We start from the raw sequence: 21,326 nt of genomic DNA on the forward strand, positions 1-21,326 counted from the left end.
ATTCTAGTGAATAATCTATGTGGTATACTTAATGGCATGTTTGAGTTAGACTGAAAGAGGCAGAATTCAAATCTTCACTCAAACACTCTCAGTCTTACCTAAACACTGCTGTAGTGTGGATAACAATGGCATAAACCCACATATGGTTACTTGTGAAAAATATAGGTCAGTTCATTTTGAGAAGTTATCCCCCCCCCCCCCCCATCATGGGCTCCATTTTGGAATGAAAACTGACTGTGCCAGAAACTACTGCCCTCGTCCCACACAAATGAGATGAATGGGGGTGAAATATAGAGAATAAGGTATGTGTATATTTCTGCTAGCTGGCATTGGAGAACCAAACTCAGCATGGCTAGGATAAATCTGACTAGGGGAGGGGTTGCAAATAGCAATTAAGGGACTCCTGTACCTCTCCTATCACATCTGTACAGTAACTAAGATAGCACAACTGGATTGGTTAGTGCTGTGAAAACTTAAAGAGAAAATCGCTTCTATTGTTTTTCAGAAATAATTAGGGCTGCAAGTTTTAACTGGTTCGTTTCCTGAGTAGTCAAAGCTGCAATTTTGGTGTCACAGCTGCCATAGACCTTTGGGGCTTATGTTACCCTGGAGAAAAGCAGGAGGGGAAACAGCCCGGCCTAAACATTTGCCTATATATCCGTGCTGATCGGCTGCCTGCTCCCCAGGTTAGTAGACTACAGACAATAAAAGACATGGGATGGGATACAGAATAAGTTATTGTTTACACTAGGCTGGAATTCCGGCATGGCATGCTTGCTAAAAAGACTATTCACTACATTTTAAAGGGACAGATTCGTCAACCAAAGCTGTTTAGCTGTTTTAATCTTCAATGAAACAAATTAGTTACTAGGGTTCCTAAACTTAGTTTGTTGGTTGATTGTCTTAAAAACAAGTTTGCATGCAGCTTCAGGGGTGTGGAGGGTAAGGGGCAAGGCAGAAGAGATATTGGTTCTAGTGTTCTTTACAAAACAAACAAAAACAGGTGCACAGAGCTCAGTTGCGGGGGGGGGGGGGGCGCGAGTCCCCTTCCTGTAATTCTCCTGACCCAAAATGTTCCTGCAGAGTTAAAATTTGCATGTTAATGCAGTTGCACATCCCCTTTTAAACTGGGCAAACAGCAGCCTTGTGACATCCTTGTGGGTTGGAAAAATGGCACTGGGGAAGGATTTAGCTCCTCCTGGCACTGTGATCCCAATCCAAACTGTGGCTCACAAAGCAGTTATTTAAAAAGAAATGTGGGAACTCCATACACAGAATTCCCTGTATCTTATCTTATTTGGCCTTAGGAAGAGAGAAGAAGAGTTTGGATTTGTATCCTGCTTTTCTCAATTGTAAGGATTCTCAAAGTGGCTTACAAACTCCTTCCCTTCCTCTCCCCACAAAAGACAGCTTGTGAAGTAGGAGGGTCTGAAAGAATTCTGAGATAAAGTCGCCCAACAGGCTTTATGTGCAGGAGTGGGGAAACAAACCTGGTTCACTAGATTACAATCCACCGCTCGTGTGGAAGAGTAGGGAATCAACCCACTTCTCCAGATTAGAGTCCGATGATCTTAACCACTACACCACGCTGGCTTAAGTCTGTTGAGCACTTAGAAAAAGCACTTTATAAAAACGAAGTGACTTTATTATTTAGTTTTGCGATGGAACAGGAAGGCACCAGAGATTAGAGGCTGTCCAGCCTGAAGGTGGAATGCTGAGCATTTCCTTCAGCCCTGCAAAATAAAGGGGATTTAGCTTCTTCTGCCCATCATCACCTGTTCAAATGCAGAGAATAATCTGTACAAGCAACTGAAAACAACTCTGAGGGATGAGCCAAGGATTTTCATCTCCACTGGCTGTATATTATTGTAAACCAAAGATTCCATGTATACATCCTGCAAGCTACGGGGTGAGCAGGGAGTAAGCAGTGACAGAGACAAGAGCAGAGAACAAGCTCTGGACATTTTTCTGGGGCCATGTGTTACAACAATGTCTTCAGTGCTGTCCCACAGGGTCCGTGTAGTCCCCATGCATGTCTGCAGAGAAGACACTCGATGTCATAGAAAAGGCAACTTTTACAGAAAGTTACAGAAAAGACAACTTTTTTTTCACTCTCAGAAAATGTATTCTGTTCTAACCAGGTCTATGATGCAGACTGCTTCACTCCCTCATTCCCTGTTCAAATAGGCCTTACAAATATTCCCAACTATTATTTTTAGACCTGTATCGAGAAGAAAGGCCTGCCTGCCTGCCTGCCTGCCTGCCTGCCTGCCTGCCTGCCTGCCTGCCTGCCTGCCTGCCTGCCTGCCTGCCTTCCTTCCTTCCTTCCTTCCTTCCTTCCTTCCTTCCTTCCTTCCTTCCTTCCTTCCTTCCTTCCTTCCTTCCTTCCTTCCTTCCTTCCTTCCTTCCTTCCTTCCTTCCTTCCTTCCTTCCTTCCTTCCTTCCTTCCTTCCTTCCTTCCTTCCGCATAATCAGCCCCACCCCTGGGACTGCTCTTCAGACTGTTCTTTGCCAGAGATTGCCTCACTCCTTGGAGAAGATGTCCAGTGCCAGGGATTACATTGTTGAAGGATCTGATCCAAGCTCATTCAGACGCTTGGATAGTATCCTGCTGATTCAATGCAAACTCCATTGGATGTACTTCTTAGATACAACAACTACGTTGCTCAGAGCTGGCATAGCTCTGAATTCAGTGAGATGTCCAGCAAGGAGAAACCCAGGCTAGGAAATAGCAGGGTCTCTAAATGGCTGGGCCGATACCTCTAAACTGTATCTCTGTCTATTTCCTGATGGATTTGGCCAGTTGCCTTAAATGCCCCAATTTTCCATGACTATCTTCTTTCCAGATTTTTTTCCTTTGCAAAGGTACATCACTTTGAAGGAACAAATCAAAACATGTAACAATAATATCAGATACTGGCCATTTCCCCACTGAGAAATTAAATCCAGATACAACCAGGTTTCAAAAGAATCGGCACCTTTTCATTGCGGTTTCACCCTCCCCACTGCAGCATGTGCGTGATGAGGACATCGATGTCTATAATGCTTTCAAACAGTGCAGCACTCCCCACGATCACACAATCGAATCTACGATCTGCTCAGTGGCTCTTTCTTTTTTGTCCTGATTGGCTGTTGCGCTGTGTCAGAGCGGGAAATTTTTTAAAAACTTTTTTTGCGCAGCTACGTCACCACACACATGAGTAGATAGGACAGTAGTTGTTTTTCGCGCTAAGCTATGTTTATGCGTGGCTTTGGCACTCCTTTCCCATGCAGCTGCGCTGGCACAAAAGTCTAATTTAAGTTTACAGTTGACACAGAAATCACGTTCCACGCAGCCATGTTTCCATAGCCTCCGCCAGTGCACTGCGCTCTGATTGGCTGGAAGGCTCCGCGTCACTCCCATACAGCGGGAAAATAAATCTAGATTCAATCCCCAGTCCTCCCCACTGATCTGGGTTTGGTGCATGTTTTTTAAAAAGGTGCACTTCCATGCAGGTTCTTAAAAAACACGCAATAAGGGGGAGCGGGAGCGCCAGAACCAGGATGAATCCATGTTCGGCGATCAGGCAGTGGGGAGTTCTTCCTGAAACCTGGATATTTCACGTGAGTATCACGTGATTAATTGACTGTGGGGATTCCACCACTCTGAAAAATTATCACATGCAAGAAGGGAAGGAGCCATCCAAAACACTGCAGGATCTGTGCAACTGGGCAGATAACATACAGAATCTAGCATCTCTTACAAAACCTCAACCTATGATTTTTAAAGACCAATATTTTAAAATTAATGGCCATGGCACAAAACTTCGGTTTGAATTATTCTACCCTCCCCAATTTGTTTTATTTATCTTCAAAATTAGTTATAGCAAAAGTGAGGGAGCTTGGTTGCATTTTGCATTCAAATTCTGGCACCTGTGGGAAGAGAGAGCCAACACATGTTTTCCATTTCATTGTCCCAAAAAGTGCAAAGATTGTTCCTCAAAATCTGAAGCTATTGATCTCAGCAATGGTCCATCAACTTCTGTTTTACACAATGGACAGCAAGATGTCCAGAAGGCCCACAGGCAGGGCATCAAGTTTAAAGATTCCTTCTGCTGTTTCCCCCCTCCCCAGCACTGATATTCAGGAGGTAACAGTTTCTGAATATGGAGGTTCATTTAATCTTCATGGCTAACCAGCTGTCCTCCACAAATCTGTCCAATCTCCTTTTAAAGTGAACTAAACTAGAGTACATCACTGCAACCTCTAGCACTGAATTCTAATAAATTAATTTCTCCTTGAGTGAAAAAGTACTTCCTTTTGCCTGTCTTGCACCTGCTGCCTGGGTGTCTGTGGGTTCTAGTGTAATGGCAGAGGGAGAAAAGGTCTCTGTATCCATTTCCTCCACTCCATTCATAATTCTGAAAACGTTCATCCTGTTCCTTCGCAAGTCATCTTTTCTTTAAACTAAAAGCCCCAAACTCCTTAATTTTTTTAAATATGGAAGTTGCTCCAATCCTTTGAACATTCTGGGGTTTGGGTTTCTTTTTCACCTTTTCTGATGCTTCAATATCCTTTTGTAGATAAGATAACCAGAATTGTACCCAGGATTCTAAGTGCATCTATACTACCACATCACAACATTGTCCATTTTGCTTTTACTCATTTTCCCAATAATTAATTCCTAATACGGAAATTTTTGTTTTTCATCACTGGTGCACTCTGAGTTGACATTTTCATTGAGCTAACTACCAAGTCCCCAGTTGACTAGGGCCTGGTACTCCAGGGGGCCTGCTTTAGGCTACAAACCCATATGGTCTATTTGTGACATTTCTGAAATAAGGTTTTTTCCCCCCTTCATGGTGCACGAATTTTTATCTGTAAGATGGAACAGAGGAGGGGACTATGTTATAAGTTTGTACCAACCACAGAGAACTGATGCTGGAACCATGACTGTGCAGAAACAGTCTGTGTTGTATGATTTTGTGCAGAGCTGATAGCAGGTGTTTGGATACAGAAGTCAGCTTGTGTGACTGTAAGTTGGGTGTGGACCCAAACATAAATGGTGTAATAATGAAAATTCTGAAAATTCTCATTTTGGGGTTTTTGGGGGTCCCTATAAGAAAAATTCAGAAGAAAAAGCAATAGGGTCTAAATAGCCACTAACTCCCATCTAGTCTCTCTCTGTCTTTCTGTTTTATTCCTAACACGTCTTTATTAAGGGAAAGCCAGTTGACCATATTAAATGAAAACACAGGACAAAAAACAAATTAGCCAAACATTTTATATTAGCTTGGTTTCAAGAATTAGTAATATGGATGGACTTCCTTCCTTTGGCCCAGCTGTGCCTGCTACCCAAGTGCCCCGACCTGGGAAGCAAAGAGGATCCTAGCAAGGCTGCGCCGAAAGTGAAGAAAAATGAAAAGGGTGAAAAGGCAGCACCAAGGACAGGTGAATAAGAAAGGATTTCACTGGCAACAATGTGGTTAGTGATGAAGGAACATTTATTCTCCAAGGAAGTTTAACCCGATGACACCATTTCCCCCCTCTAAGCTGCCTTTAAGCTATGGCAATTTTCTGTTCAGGAGGGTGCTGTCAGTTTGGAGATGCGCTCTGCTTGGGGTGACCCAAAAGCTTTACAGGCACCCCCAATACCTTCCAACTTCAAACAACTTGCAGCGGCCATGTGAGCACAAATTTTACAGGAGCTCTGACCCACTCTGCAAATTAGCACACATTAATAGAGTTACCCGTCGGCAACAGAATCAGCTGTATACATTACCAGATACCGAGGGTATTTCATGGCAACACATGCACCAACTGGGGCAGCAAGATGGCTGCTTGCTGTGGGAGCCATTAAGGATTCTTTCCTAATAATGCCAAGGGCAGTTTTTAAACACCAGCAGGACGAATGCTGTTTCTGCCGATCATCCTGCACTATGAAAAAGATGCCGCAATTGTAACAAACCCTCATATAGATCTGCAACAGAGCCACTCTTTTAAATTATTTTCCTATCCTGAAGTTACTGCTGATTTAGCTCATCTCCAGTCCACAGACTTGAAAATAACCTTCCTTTCTTGCATACCTGGACACAGAAAGATATTGAGGTATCCCTTCTTCCTTCTACGGACCAACCACTGGCAACGAGTAGGAAAAAATAGCTACCTCCAAGGCTGGCCATGGTTTCCCAAACAAACTGGTTTTGGAGACTCCCTCTGAAATATTCATATGTCACAGAGGGGCCAAAGGATCAGAGGCTTTCTTTATCATTATTAAAACAGAAAGGTCCTGGCTTATGTCAGGACTGTTTCCCAAAATAGTTCCCACCCTCAAGAGAGAATTGGCGTTCAAGAGGGAATTAGGGTATGTAGGGTACTATGACTATATTTCTGTGCCACTTTCCATGGGCAGAAGTCTTCTTTCATGTGCCCTTTGATGCATCAGAACAAATATTCAAAGTGACGGAGTGCCAGCTGAATTTTTCCAACGTACTTGTGAACAAAATCTACTTTGCACTTTCAACCAGATAACTGCAAAAGAATTGTGCAGAGAATTAATGTGTAATATGATTAGTTGTGTGGATCACTTTGTATTGTTGGATAGGCAACAAAATATAAAGTACTAATTAATATTAAAGAAATTCAACTAAAACTTCCAATTTGTTCCATCCCTGCCATTTACTAGTGGAGCTCACTGCCAACAGAGTCTGGAAATATTCATATCAGCATTCAGCTGGTCATCGGACACATAACAACAATCTTCCACTCCAGCTATGAAGCTCTATGTTTACAGACATAGACAGCAGAAACACAGAGACATCATCATTAATCTTTTTAAAACAGGTATAATTACAAATATGCCATAAATGCCTAAGAGCACACAATACACACTGAAAAGACACTTTGATTCATGAACACCTGTTCAATTTAACCACCCACTGAAGAATCCTAACTATCTGCACCCTAATTTTCCAAAGTTCCTAATTTCTTGACTCTATTATTTCAAAGAAACACTTCGTATGTGTTTGGAAGGGTCTTCCCCTCTGAGCTGACCAGATAAATTGCACACAACACATAAATGCATACACATATCTACGTAGACAGCCATACCCAGAATATTAAGCAACTAACGACTGAAAGAACTAGTGAAGGAGAAGCTGAATTGGTAGTTACTGTTGCTGTTTTTATTGTTTGCTGTCTCAAAGTCCAAAAGAGAGGCTACAGTCTGAACACTTAATGGGCCTGTGGGAAATACAGGGTCACTAGAGACTGTATCAGCAGTTCCTTCTGCACTTGGCATCCAAAAATGTATACACATGTTAAAAATGTATGAATAACAACCCTTTTATGACACAGCAGTTCAGTGACATTACTGTTAGATCGAGTAAGGCTAAATACGCAAGTTTTACTTTTGAGAGATGAACATAATTTTTAAACAGATATTGCAAAAATAAAGGACGAAGCTTGCTGCCAAAGGTCCATATCTAATGGTACACACAAAACAGCTGTTGGCTTTGATGGAGCTAATAGAAAAATTATGGAATGATCCACTCGAGGCAGGCCAGCTCTACCATTGGGCCCTCAGGCAGACCTCTCAGGTGACTGACCTGGAGCGTCATAAGAGGGGCAGCAAGTTATATTGTTTGACCATTGTAATGGGCAGGGACACATTAACTCTTGCTGTCATCCGAGCCAAAACACCTTAGGCCAAAACTAAAATGCAGTGTGCTTGTCCACAGCCAGCGGTGGCTCAGTGGCAGAGCACAAGCATTGCATGGGTTAGCATCAGAATGTCTCAGACTCAACCAGTGGCATCAACAATTAAAGGATCTCAAGCACCAGGTTTCAGAAAAAGTTTTCTCTGCACAGGACATTAGGAAGCCTCTGTCAGTCGGAGCAAATATTATTATGCCTAGATCACAGATGTCAAACTCGCGCCCCTCCAGATGTTATGGACTACAGTTCCCATCCCAGCTGGCAGGGGATGATGGGAACTGCAGTCCATAACATCTGGAGGGCTGTGGGTTTGACACCTATGGCCTAGATGGACCAATGGCTTGACTGATAAAACGTTGCTTTATATGGTTGGATAATCTGATTGCGATTATCAATGGACCACCAATGATATACACACGTTTGCTTACAAGTCTATGCATGGCAGATTAGTTCTTGAATTGTGAATACACAAATGTTCTTCTGGCTGGAGAAAGTTTGTTTATAGGCCCCACAGAAGCTCTAGCCTGCTCCCTGGAGGCTCTGCCCATTCACTGCAAAGCACAATTCCTGTACGTTAGACAACAGGAGTCAGAACTGGGCTCGGGCTAGTTACTGAGAAATATAGAAAGAGCTCTGTAAAGATATAGAAAAGATGTTGGGGACTCACATTCCACCACCATGGGGTATGCAGCATGACTCCACAGGAGCCAGACGTGGAATAATAAGATGTATTTATTTAGCACATTTTTATCCTGTCTTCTTCCAAGGAGCTGTGCTGTCTCCATTTTATCTTCTCAACAACCCTGTGAGGTAAATTAGGCTGAGAGAAGTTCGATGGCCCAAGGTCACCCAACAAGCTTCAAGAAAGAGTGGGTTTTGAATCCAGGTCTTCCAGATTCACCATTACACCACACTGTGGCCGAATAAGGGCAATCATGTCAGGTGCTCTAGGTGCATTTGAATGCATCTAACATTTGGCTCCACTTCTTTTACTTTTCCTTCTTACAATTTTTAAAAATGCTATTGTAAATTCATAGGAATTTTGGGTGCAGAGTACTCAGTTCTGTCAAATGCAAGAGGTCTGAAATTTCATCCCAAACTCAAGATAAAACCTCAACTTATTTCCCAGTCAGTCATCCGCATACAGACAGAGCCTTCTTCTTACCCAGGATCTAAAAATCTGCAACCCAAGCAAAGGAGGCCTGGAAAAAGCAAAGAAAGAGGCAGGCCAAATGAAAAGCTAACCGGATGGAGAAAGTGAATGAAGCTGTCAAGTGAAGCTTCTCCTAAATTCTTCTGTTCCAGTGTTGTGGGGCCAGCCACTCATTTAATGAACTAGCTGGCAACACTTTCCTGCCCAATCTAAGGAAAATGCAATAAGCACCAAGCTAAACGTATCCATGCAGCTTTCCTGAAGAGTTAGCAGACTGAAGTGCTACGCAGTGCGACCAAAAAACCAGATACCCAAAGGGATTCCGCTGAGAGAATACCCTTCCTGCTTTAATCATCTCAGCCTAGACTGTCGTCTAGTTCAAAACAAGACAGATTCCCACACTGATCCCCACCCCCCCCCCCACCCCGCAGACATCCATAAATTCTACCAGCAACGGATTAGAATACAGGGAGCTTTCCCTTTGAAAGGAAGCCCAATTGAATCCCAAGTACAAGGTGCATTATGCAGGAATGTGCGCGAAGACCCCCGCCCAGCCAATTCCTTCTTCCTGCAGGACAGTAAAGTAGACTACTTGGGCTCTCTCCCCATGTCTGGCATATTCTACGCTTGTTTCAGAGAATTCCCATTTTTCAGACAGTGCTGAAATGAAGAAACAGCTGCCTCACTCTGCGAAACTTGAGGAAGTCCTGGGTCTGAGCTACCTCATTCCTGCGGCTTCAAAGCCTTCCATTTCAAGAGGTTAAAAAATTAAGCCCCAAAGAAGCAGTTGCCTCTCTTCCTACAACTCAGCGTGCAGAACAAAGCGGCAGAGCCCCCACTTCCCCAAAGCTGGCTTGCCGTCGACAGACCACTTAGTACCAGCGGTTAGGATGCCATGAATTTTTAAACTCCTTCAAGCGCAAATGGAAGAGTTAGCCCAGCTGGGAAATGGGGGCTTCCGATGCTGCAAAGAGGTTTTTGAAGCGGCAGCTTCGTTTCCCTGTGGAGATCCCAGGCAAGGAAACATGTGCGGTTCTATGACCACAGTGATGGGGTGAAAGGAAGTGCAGTGGTGGTACTGGTGGGGGTGAGGTAGGCCTGAGAGGCTCCCCTCCCTCTGGGGAGAACTTACGGAACTAAACTCACATTGCAGCGAGATGCTTCAACCTAAGGGAGACACACCTGGGATTCAGCTGGCAATTCTAAAGCTGGCTGGAAATTGTTCTGCAGCAGTTTAGAGGGCCAAGTTGAGACAGACAGTTTTATATTTTACATTACTTCACATAGATGTATATAGAATAGCCCAGGGTGGACACACACACATATGATTTGACTGCAACAGGAGGGGAAAGGACAGCACACGTATGCCATTGGATGACATCCATAATAAAGATCTACAACGAAGAGGTTTTTACAGCACCCTACTGACACATGCCGCACCATTGCAACATCTATTTTTCTACACACACATCTACCAAAAGTTGAGCACAGATGTGCCCCCACTTGACGACGTCAAAATGCAGGAAAAGTGCCATCCGTGTCAGCCCCCAGCTGATGCCACCCCACCTCCGCAGCCAGACAGAACACAGGTGCTGCTGCCCCAGAACCCTCAACAACTTGTGTGACAACTGGGACACCCAAATAGGCATGCTATTCAGGGAAAGGGGGTAATCCCAGCCTTGACCTTTGGCTCTGGGGATTCCACCACGTGGGAAGGAAGAGGCGTGGGACTTACCTGCTGGAGGTAGAGGAAGGCTGGGGGACAAGGAAGAGAGTGCGGGAGCAGGGCTGAGTTGGAGACCAGGAGGCAGCCGGAGTTCGCCATCGAGCAGAGCATGTGTTGCCGGCAAGCCCAGGAGCGGCTACGCTGACAGCTCTGCTCCCAGCCCCTCTGCTGCTGCTGCTGCTGCTGCTTCTTCCCTTCCCGGCACTTGCCTTTTCTCCGTGGTTCTTCCTTTTGCCAGGCTCCCCTGTGCGGAGCTATTTAAGAGGGCTCCATCGGAGGAGCTGCATGCTGTGCCCTCGGCTTAAACGGAGAAGGAGCAGCACGCAAAGCTGCGAGTCACTTGGTGCCATTAGACGAAGGCGCTGAATGAATGCCTTTGGTCCGCAAAGGGTGTGAGTGTGTGTGTGTGTGTCTCTGGGTGTGTGTGTCTGTGTGCGCGCGTGGGGCGGGGAGGAAGAGAGAGAGCAAAGGAGGAGGGAGCGAGGGTTGAGAGGCGGGGGAGTCCCCTGTGCATTCAAACATCAAACAGCTCACTGCGAAACCAAGAAAATCCAGAACAGCAGAGCCTGCACTTAACCCCTCACCTGCCGCAGCTCTGCCTTCTGTCCTGGGATAAATAAGGCCACCGAGCCTGCCTCGAAATGCAGGAGGGGTCCCTAGCTGAGGCCTGCCGCCGATCTTGAATCAGTTCGGAGAAAGAGAGCAAGTTCTAGCCGGCAGCTCCTGCGACAAACGCCAGGAAATTCTGGTGTTCCGCTGTTCCACTATTCTCGGGGATGCCCATCCTCCTTAGGGACTGAAGGATTCTCTCCAATGCAGCCGCAAGGACAGGGGACATCTAGCATGAGAACCGAGGTCTGAGTGTGGATGTAGGCACACACACACACACACATCAGGGATACACTGGTTCAGTGGATTAGCCAGTTCAAGGACTTGAATGGCCCCCAAGAACTCCATTTGGAAACAACCCCATTTATACCGAAAGAGATGCTGAGAGGTCTTGACTCTCACCTACAGGTGAGAGTCAAGAAAAGCCTGTTTCATGTTGCCCTGACACAGACTTGCTCACCTAAAGGCGCACAGACATTGTTGCACGTCTGGTCTATGCAGATAGAAGCCAACTAACTGCTCCTGGATATAAGCAGAATTCGGCTGGAGATACATTTGCTGTTATTCCTGGGGGCTGGGTTGTCTCTCAAGAGTTCCAGCAGCTTCCAATTCACTGCAGAGACCTGGTTCCCAGCCCCACTTGCAGGGGGGGAAATTATACCTTCTGTCTTTCCAGAACAAGGCCTGCACTATTGGAGAACCTTTCTTTTCCAAGTATGGTTTCCTGGGCTGTGTGGAGGCAGGGAGGGGTGTCTCCCCCTTTTAGGGGATGAGGTCTGCCATTTGGATAATCTAGCAGGTCAGTCACACCACACAGCCTTTATGATTCAGAATATGCACGATCAGCCTCCGAGAGAACCACTGCCTCTGACCTGCACTTCAGTTCTATAAACTCTCAGAATGAAATCTAACTCGTTGAATAAATGAATGAATGAATGAATGAGATCTAACTCACTGATTTAAGGAATGAATGAAATCTAACTCACTGAAATCCAAAGCTGGGTAAGATGACACTGGGTTGGTGACTACAAACGGCACTAGTCAACTGGCGGTTGTGGGCTTTCCGGGCTGTGTGGCCGTGGCCTGGTAGATCTTGTTCCTATCATTTCGCCTGCATCTGTGGCTGGCATCTTCAGAGGTGCATCACAGAGGGAAGTCTGTTACATGCTGTGTCCAGTGAGAAGGGAATGTTTAGTGGGGTATGCATTGACCATGTCCCAGGTTGGGGAACTAGTCAGATTTCTGCATAGGCTGCTCGGTCCCCAGCTGGCCCTGAACAAGTTCCCCTCCTTGCTCTGGACACAAGAGGATGCTTCATGCAATGTAAGACCACTGGTCGAGGTCTCTCGCATCACCTAAGGCTTGATCCCATCAGCTGGAGATGCCAGGAAATGCCAGGATTGAATCTGGGACCTTCTGCATGCCAAGCAGATGTCCTGCCACTGAGCCCAGAGGCGTAGCTCCAAGGGGGAGGGGTGTGTGCAATGCATCAGGTGCGTGCCCCTGTGGGGGTGTGGTGGAGGCATTCCGTGGGCATTCTGGGGTGGGACAAGGGGATTCCGGGGTGTGGCGGGGGCGTTCCGGGGGCATACCAGAGTGGGACGGGGGCATTCTGTAATGGGATAGGGGTGTTCCAGGGGCGTTCCGGGGTGGGACGGGGGTGTTCCAGGGTGGACGGGGGTGGAGGACACACCGGTGCACCGGGCGCTTTCCCCCCTTGCTATACCTTTGACTGAGCCACAACCTTACTCCAGCTTTGAGAACGAGTGACTAACAGAAGCTGCTAGAAATGGGGCAAGCAGTGGTGGTTCTTCTCAAGCCTTTCCTTGCTCCTTTTAATTTTGTGTGAAGAAAGGGGGCAGATTTAAAATTTTCTGGGATGACAGGCAGAATGTCTCTGAGCATGGACAGTGTACATTTTGCTGAATGGATCAACCCCCTTCTCAAAAATGTCTTAAGGATACAGGTTTCCAGGATCATCTACATGAGATGCGCTCATGTTGTGTCAGGAACTCCTAACCCAGTTCACAGTCATATGCACCATTGTGGGACTCGCCTTACAAAGCACTCTGTCACTTGATGAAGCTCAGGAGGACTGCATAGGGGCAGGGAGGCCTTGGTCTTCCCTCCTGCACTGTCTTCCAGAGTGGAAATGGTTGCAGGAGGATCTCTGCTGGCCCTATCTCAGGCTCCACATATTCTGAGTCGCATACAGCTGCCCTACCCCCTGTGGCTACTGCTGCTCTGGAAAACAGTGTGAGAGGAAAGGCAGAAGTCCCCCTCCCCTCACACAGTGCTTCCAAGCCACACTGAGTGATGGAGCACTTTCTAAGTGATGGAGATGCCCCAATAATACGTGTGGCTGTGAGTTGGGTTGAGGAACCCTCAAGCAATTTATGTCACATGCTCACATTCCCTTCTATGCACAAGCATGTATTTGCTTTGTAAATGGAGCCACTGCATCTTTCAAAAAACTGTTTTGCAGAAGAGGATATAAAAAATAAGGACATTTCTATGTATGCTTCAATGCTCCCTGCTGTGATTCTTCAAGGTGTGCAAGAGTCCTGTCTCCCAGGAAATGCATCTGGCACAGAAATTCTTTCACTTATAGTATCTCCCAATATTTTCAGTACCACTGATGTGCAAGTGCAGTACAAGTTACGCCTGGAAAAATGTCACTTTGATGAGACTCCTACTGGACAAGAACCTTCCACCTTGAAGATCTGCGGTAAAGGAGGCATTTCTCCAGGTGGACTATTTAGAGTCACAGCGTGATTGTAAGGGTTTGTTACTCCATTCTCAAGTCTCAAGAATTGTTCAAGAGCTTTATTAGAACTGCGTCAGCTCAACGGCCAGATAGCCAAAACTGGGGCTATCACTCACATTCCCATAATATCAGCATGTGAAAGGACAGTGAGAAAGAGACATTGTTTTTGGGACAGGCAGGTTACTCCCTTAAGAAGGCCGATAAGGAGAAACCATTTAAGCACTATTGAGCTAGGTACTTGCCGGCGGAAGAAAGAGGCCCCATAGCCTTGGGCGATGATAATAGCTGGGCCACCTGCATCGAGGCTGTGTGCGTGTGAACTGCCAGGCCAAGTATGGCGCAGGCCTGACAGTGATACTATGAAAGAATTCATACCTAGTGAAAGTCCTCCTTTCAAAATAACTTGCACACATCCCTCCCCATCCCGCCCCCCCCCCCCCAGCTGTACATTCTCCCTGGATTGGCACTTGGGTGAAAGTCAAAATTCTGGACAGGAAAGAATGAGCCTATGCTGAGGTAACTATAACCCACAGAACTGTTCTCATTCATCCTCTGCTTATTAACCTTGAATTATATACTGATCTGTTCATATAAACAACAAAGTAAAAGACAATTCTCTTCATCACTTCATAGCACATTACAGAGACAAGAAGCTTATCAAACGGCTACACACACATGGTGTCAAGTAAATCATTATCCTTATTCACCCTTTCTCCCTATCAATTTTATAGCGTGCCACTGCAGCTACACACGCTGATAGAGTCCATTGGAAGAGAGTCCCGATCTGGAGAAACCCAGCTGTGATGCCTTTGCAACCAGTGTCTCTGACATTGCTCCTCACTTACTTATCCTACTGTTCTTTTGACTCAAACGGGTGAAGATCTAACCCTCCTACAAGCAGTCACTGCAGCTAAATATTTAGTGGAGGCTAAGGTAGTTTTCTGATCCTCATTCACAAATTCTCTGACTTTTACTCTGTTTGGACTGATGGGGAGAGGCTGAGAAACCATGTGGAGACCTCCATAGCTCAACGCCCTTTCTGAAGGCTGACCGAAGACACAGCTAGGTGATATTCTGGAGATCCATGGTGAGATTTCCAGACATCCTTAATTCTTTTTAAGAGCAGCTGACAGGGGAGTCTGGATTGGGGACTTAGAACTGATATGAGGAGAAATTATCCTTTGGGGATATAAAAACCCTATCCTCTTTACTTGCTAAAGAGGGCACCAGTAGGGCACAAAAGACAACATGTCTTTCCCCTACTCTGCAGCAGGACTAATAGGTGTTTGGCAGGGCCGATTTCTACCTGAGAAACAGCAGAGAATAAACCACCAACAACCATGTCCACCACTGTGACCTGATTCTAATCATATACATCTTAGTGGCCACTTTTGAGGAAAATTAGGAACATCTAGAGACCAGAACATGGATCTCCAACATGTTGCCAAGTTGCATCTTTACACAACCTGGTAGCCAAGAAGTACTGTGAAATATACTTCCCACAATACAGTTAGCTTTAAAGTAACAGGTATTTTATTTACATGCTAATTATATTCTAGGCACAGAAAATGGTCACTTGATAGCCATATCATGCAGCGGCCGTATGAGAAAATTTGGCTATGTGGCTTTCTTTATGATTTTTAATGAACCTCATCCCAAGGGTATGGAGCAGCCTGCAGACACATTACCCGTGAAAAACATAAAACTACTGTACATCCCAAATTAAGCTTAATCCAGGTCTAGGGAAACAAGGATGTCTCACAGCATTCTTGTTTCTCTCAGGTACAGACTGTGCTGCTCTAGGGAAAGGGACACCCACTGTTGTGGGCCACCCTCTAAGAAAGTCAGTGACTCATTTGAACATGTTGTCAGGGTAGCCCTGGCAGCTTTGAGAGTGAGACAACTGTCTGCTTCTCTGCTGACTTCAGAGCCACAAGCTCTGTGGGCTACTTGCAAATGTTGGGGAAGGTCAGGGCTGCTCTGCCTATCATCACATTACTTGAGGGCAGCCCTCCTCCAAGCCCCTGGCCCATCTTTCCCAAAAGCTCAAAGCAGATGCACTGCAGGGCCCGGTTGGACTGTTCTGCCCAGCTGCAGAGCCACCTGTGCTAGGCTTCGCTGCGCTGCATAAACGTGAATCCTGCATGCGGTTCAGCCACAATATGGGGTTCACTGCAATTGGGCTGCCTTCCAAGGCTCAGAATATTCCCCGCCAGGCAGAGATGCTTCTAAGTGAGTTTTATTGGGTGATTCTTCCTGGTGCGGCAACCATCTGAAAAAATGCAGAGTGCGCGATCGGGGGCTTGAATTGTTTTCAGACCTGACTCGACACACACAGGCACTCTGTCAAGGCAACGATAGTTCGGTGAATCCCCGCTTCTCTTTGCTGAATTATGGATTCCTCAGGGAACATCACCCCCTCCCATGAGGACTCCGAATAAGCTCCATATGGCACAGATATTTGAAGGAAATGTGTTGGGTGCAACTGCACTGGATAGCTTTGGTATAAATGGGGTGCAGGCAGTTGCAGATTTACAGCATGAACAGAAGCTGCCATAAGCCGTGACATCTTGGCCCATCTGAAGAAATGGTGCATCACAGCAGAGCAACAAACTGCCAGAGTGATCAAGACTCTTTAGCAGGTTCCCCAGCCACGGATTACAGGCAAATCACACATTTGTGAGTGTTGTCACAGTTCTCTTTGTAGAAAGGGATACATGGCAAGAGCCACACAGAATCGAAGGTGTGTCGGGGGTTTTCCATTCTGAGGATAGAGGAAGATTGGACAGATGGAGCTTCAGCAGAGTTGGCTGTTTAGGTCACTGCTTTGTTAGCCCCAATGTGCTAGCTCCTGACAGCACAAAGAGAACTCACAACCATCCAGAGGAATCTGCCAGGTCCTCCAGGGAAGCCTGGCGTGGCTTTTGCTTCCCGGCCCATGCTAATTATGCAGCTACCTTCAGATTCTGAATATGACGGCCAGAACATTGCCATGATCCTCCCAAAATGAAAGAAGGTCACATTTATCAAGGAGGAAAGAATCTTTTCAGCAGCACGGAGACAAAGTCTCGTCCCTCTTGCTCCACACAACATGGTGGAAATAAACCCACGCTAACAAACAGGAGAGGGCATAAGAAAGCAGAAGTAGGTGTCATTCAGGTCATGCACCTGTCTTAAGGGGTTGCACATAAACTATGCAAATCGTTTGGTATGGTTTTCAACCCACCCCCCTCTGTTCTCAGAAGTGACATCTTACAACAATCCCCCCCCCCCCGATGTGTTTGAACTCCACACTCGAAGCTTTAGTTCGGTTTCATGTTCTCCGTTGTGCCAGCCCTTCTGCTCCCATTAGAAAGTAACTGTGATCATGTTTGTATATTATTACATAGGAATCAGATCTATTCTGTTCTTCCCAACAAACAGGAATCCAGTGACACAACAGCCTGTGTTGTAGCCAAGGAATCCGCTAGGACTCAGAGTTCTTGACATCTGAACAACTCATGATAAATATACCTTCATTTTCTGACACCTCACACTAATACTAATATAACACAATGTCAAAGGCACACAAGAACAGTGTAATTTGGCAGCAAGTGGGCCTGCAAATCTGACGGTGACACAGTAAGCCTGATAAAAGAGCCTGTGGATAAAGGAGTTTCTTTTTGGGGGGGGGAGGGGAGGGCGGGCATTGAATCTCCAAATCACAGTCTTAATAATGCGGAAGCCAAAAGCGTCTGGCAAAAGTAGAAAGGAAAAACCTCTCAGTGTCCCGGAAAAATAGGATATCAGGATGTTCCTATTTCATAAAACCCCTCCTATTTCATCTTATTGTAGTTATATACACACAAACACACATGTACACTTATCACTTGTCTTTTAGTGGGATGTCACCCACAACACAGCCGGTATAATCTGCACCTGATCTCAGCCAATGCTTCTATTTGAGAGGGATTATGAGGAACATTGTTCTTGCCAGATTGCATGCATGCATGTCTCATGAGGACATGGTCTTGCCGGCTTTTGGAAAGGCATCTAGGAAGTCTTCCCTGAAGATACCAACATTGGTTTGTCAAATAATTTGCTGGAACACACTTTTGTGAAGAGACCTGTTGGTGAGGAAGGCCTCCAACATCCCACATTGAATGGCAGGTTAGAATATTCCCTTGCCAGAGAAACTACTCGTTTGGAAGCATATTAAGGGGACTGTTTGCCACTTATGGTCCATTTTGTATTTTTGTGCTTTCCACAGAGCAACATAGGAACAAAGAGGGACAAGGAAGAGACAATAGGATAAAAATCAATACTATACAACAGGGAACAAGAGACAGCATTCAGTCATGGCAAAATAATCTCCATTCCATAAATACATCCCACTCATTTGATATTCTCCTTTTGTCCCTTCAAAACTGGTTCCAGCTCTCCAGTAATCTCTTCCCAAAAGTTACTTTCTTTGGATCTCTCCAGCTCCACTTGTTTAGCAATCTGCTACCATGCTTCTTATTCCCTTACCAGACCTTAGATCTCTATTCCACCCATCCCTGCCGATTATACACAAGGTGTCTACTGTGAGAGAGGGTGAATGTGGGTTGCAACAAGATTTCTTGTATGGATGTATTTCTTTGAGCCCCACTTTCAGTTTCCATTCTCTCTGCAGCAAGTGATACCACTTCTACAAGTTTTGATTTGCCTTGTGGCCAGAGTGTGGGGATTTGCCAGTGAGCACAGCTTTGCCCTGAACAACTGCCCTCCCCCCACAGACAGCCCACCTAGCTCCACCCTTCCCACTTCCTTGCATTGCTGTCCACACCTCTTTCATGTGTGGTGGAAATCAGTTTTGGGATGGCTAGAATATTGATATAACTGCAATCACAGGTATATCGATATAACTGCTATTCAAAGGGTTTTAATAAAGCCCTTTGTCTTGCAGCTACAAGTGTGATGATATCTGTGTCTTTAAGGAGTTGATTGGTGGAGTTAAGAGAACCAGGAAAAGCAGAGGCTCACTGAAACTTCAGCAAGCAAGCTGGGGGGCAAGCAGAGAATGGCTTTATGCAAGTAAACGGAGAAATGCAAGGAGATCACACTACAGCCCCATTGCACAGCTAAGAGCCCCGAGGTGAGCATTCCATGTATAATGGGCCACACCCCCTTCATATTTATCTTGTCTTGGCCTCCAGTTGATTACCATGTTATTTCTGCATTCAACACCAATGTGGTTGCACCACTAAGCTTGATAGGTGCAGCTCCAGAACTTTTGGACAGCATATACACCTTTCAAAGCACACAATTCAAAGTTACACCCCAGTGTTTTTTGTATCATTACAAAGGTTTCTGTGGCCTCTTTTTTTTAGATTGAATGGTATTCAGGTTACTCGTGCAGTCAGGCTGATCCTATGCATGGTGCCTTAGATATAGTTTTTATGAAATTAATGCTAACTATCACTAGTGAGCCCATTAAAAAAAAAGATTACAGCAACCACTCTGCCACAGAAAATGTAAGACCGTTCCCTTCTAGAAATATTTGTCAAAATATACCAGCTGCCAATTGGCCTGTAAGATTTCCATGAAGGCTATGTCCTAGGCCATTCTGATGGGCAACCCATGCAACTTCTTTGTCTTCTCTGCACTTAACTGAACCCTGTCCGCTCTGCATCTAGAAGTACTTAGAAACAAGCAGTACAGTATTATGAGGGTTTTGCTACAGAGCTAGCTCTGCTTCTCCCCTATGTCACACACTGCCCTTGGTGCCAGAATGAAAACAAATGGTCAAATTTGGGAGGGTGGGGAAACAGGAAAGCTTCTCCCCCAAGTACATGCACAATTACCAGATAAATAATTTATTTACAACTCCCCCCTCCCCCAGTTATACTCTTAAAGTGTCCTGGAATTGGGGGGGGGATCATGACTAACACAGTGATCAGCCAATCAACGTGGGGCATGATCCAGTTGATAAGGGGTATGTGTGCCTGCTGGGCAGAAGAATTTATCTAGGTTTGACTGTGGTGGATGCACTTCCACAGAGGGCTCATCACTGAATTTATGCAACCTGTACACACAGTGTTACTCAAATCATACGTATTTCTGATATTCACCGAGTGTTTAACTGGTGAGGACTGATGAGGTTCTTTACCATTTCTTTCTTGCTGAAACCTGTAAAGTGAGAAAGTGACGGCATTATTGTCTTCTACGTGCATGAATATTCAAATGTGCTTTGTTAGTCTCCCTGTTCGAGTAGCTCCCTCCCTCATTCATGCCTTAAGAATATATCAGACAGCTTTTCTGCCAAGTTTGAATCCTGGGATATTTCAATTGCCCTGCAGAATCAATGTGTGCCTACAATGCAGAAAAGCACATTTAGAAAAGCGGCGAGCAACTTGTTCAATGTGCAAAACAATGTGCAAAACAGCAGCAGACCTTCCATTTATTATATTTTTCCCAAATTTGTGCATTTGATATTTCATTAATTTGCACAGCATTTCCCCCAAAGGCTATGAATGCCAAAAAGCAGACTAGCATGGATCCACTGGAAATTTCCACTAACGGAAGGGGTTTCTGCCAGCAGAGTGTAACTTTTTCACTTCTCCCTTCCTACTGCAACCTACAATGTCCTATGAAATGCTGCTCCCCGGAAACAGTAGACCCCCATGGATGGCATGAGCAGCGAAGATGGAGATCTGCAGTGGAATGTGGAAATCAATGAATTTTAACTACCTCCTGGTGGATCCAAGCCATAGTGTGCATGCTGTATTTATTTCATAAAATGTAAAATGTTTCCCTTTACATGTAGAAAACTTGGGGAGCTCTCATAAAACCTTCAAATGTGAGTTCAGAAATCCTAAGAATTGGAAAATCACAACCTGGGTGTCTTTTTTCATGCCTCCTTCCTTCCCTTAGTATTGTCTTGCTACCATTGGGTTACAAAACAACAGTTGGGAGGACCGCCAGTCTGCACAGAATAGGTATATGTGGGTCCAGTTGCTTTTATGTCACTCTCTCATGTTTGAGTTGGTAATTTTTGGCTGATTCCAGCTACATCTGCCTCTGACAAAATGCACCCAGAGAACTGAAGCTCAAGGGACAGAATGCCTCCAGATGGCGAGAAGCCAAGACAGGGTAGCCTCCTCTGAAGACCACAGAGTGCAACATGACCTTGGCTGTAAAGGGCATGCAGCCACAACTTGTGTGTGTGTGTGTGGGGGGGAGGACATAGGACAGGTGGCTTCTCAGCAGGTAGGTTGGCTTTCTGCAGCAATTACTCCTAAGCTGGCAGAACGGAGTATGGTTCAGAGCCTGGGACTCAGCAGGCATCAGAGCTGTTTGGTGAATATGAAAGGTGGCAAAATCTACAGAGAACCACCCATCCCCCTTCCATATCA

General features: G+C 45.5%; 1 protein-coding gene across 17 annotated transcripts in view; it reads right to left on the reverse strand.

The window, feature by feature from the left end:
• Window positions 1–21,326, reverse strand: part of RBFOX3 (RNA binding fox-1 homolog 3) — a 402,764-nt gene that overhangs the window by 57,751 nt on the left and 323,687 nt on the right. For 2 of the 17 annotated variants that reach the window (XM_048491458.1, XM_048491466.1), the window contains exon 1: window positions 10,584–11,156. The exons of 7 other annotated variants lie outside the window; for them this stretch is intronic. In XM_048491458.1, coding sequence (XP_048347415.1) covers window positions 10,584–10,685 — 102 coding nt within the window. In that variant the 5' untranslated portion in view covers window positions 10,686–11,156. Of the gene's footprint in view, window positions 1–10,583; window positions 11,183–21,326 lie in introns of those variants that run through there. 8 more of the 17 variants (XM_048491452.1, XM_048491450.1, XM_048491457.1 and 5 more) reach the window with 8 other exon arrangements.

Source organism: Sphaerodactylus townsendi, linkage group LG03 (assembly GCF_021028975.2).
Source record: "Sphaerodactylus townsendi isolate TG3544 linkage group LG03, MPM_Stown_v2.3, whole genome shotgun sequence".
NCBI lineage: Eukaryota > Metazoa > Chordata > Lepidosauria > Squamata > Sphaerodactylidae > Sphaerodactylus > Sphaerodactylus townsendi.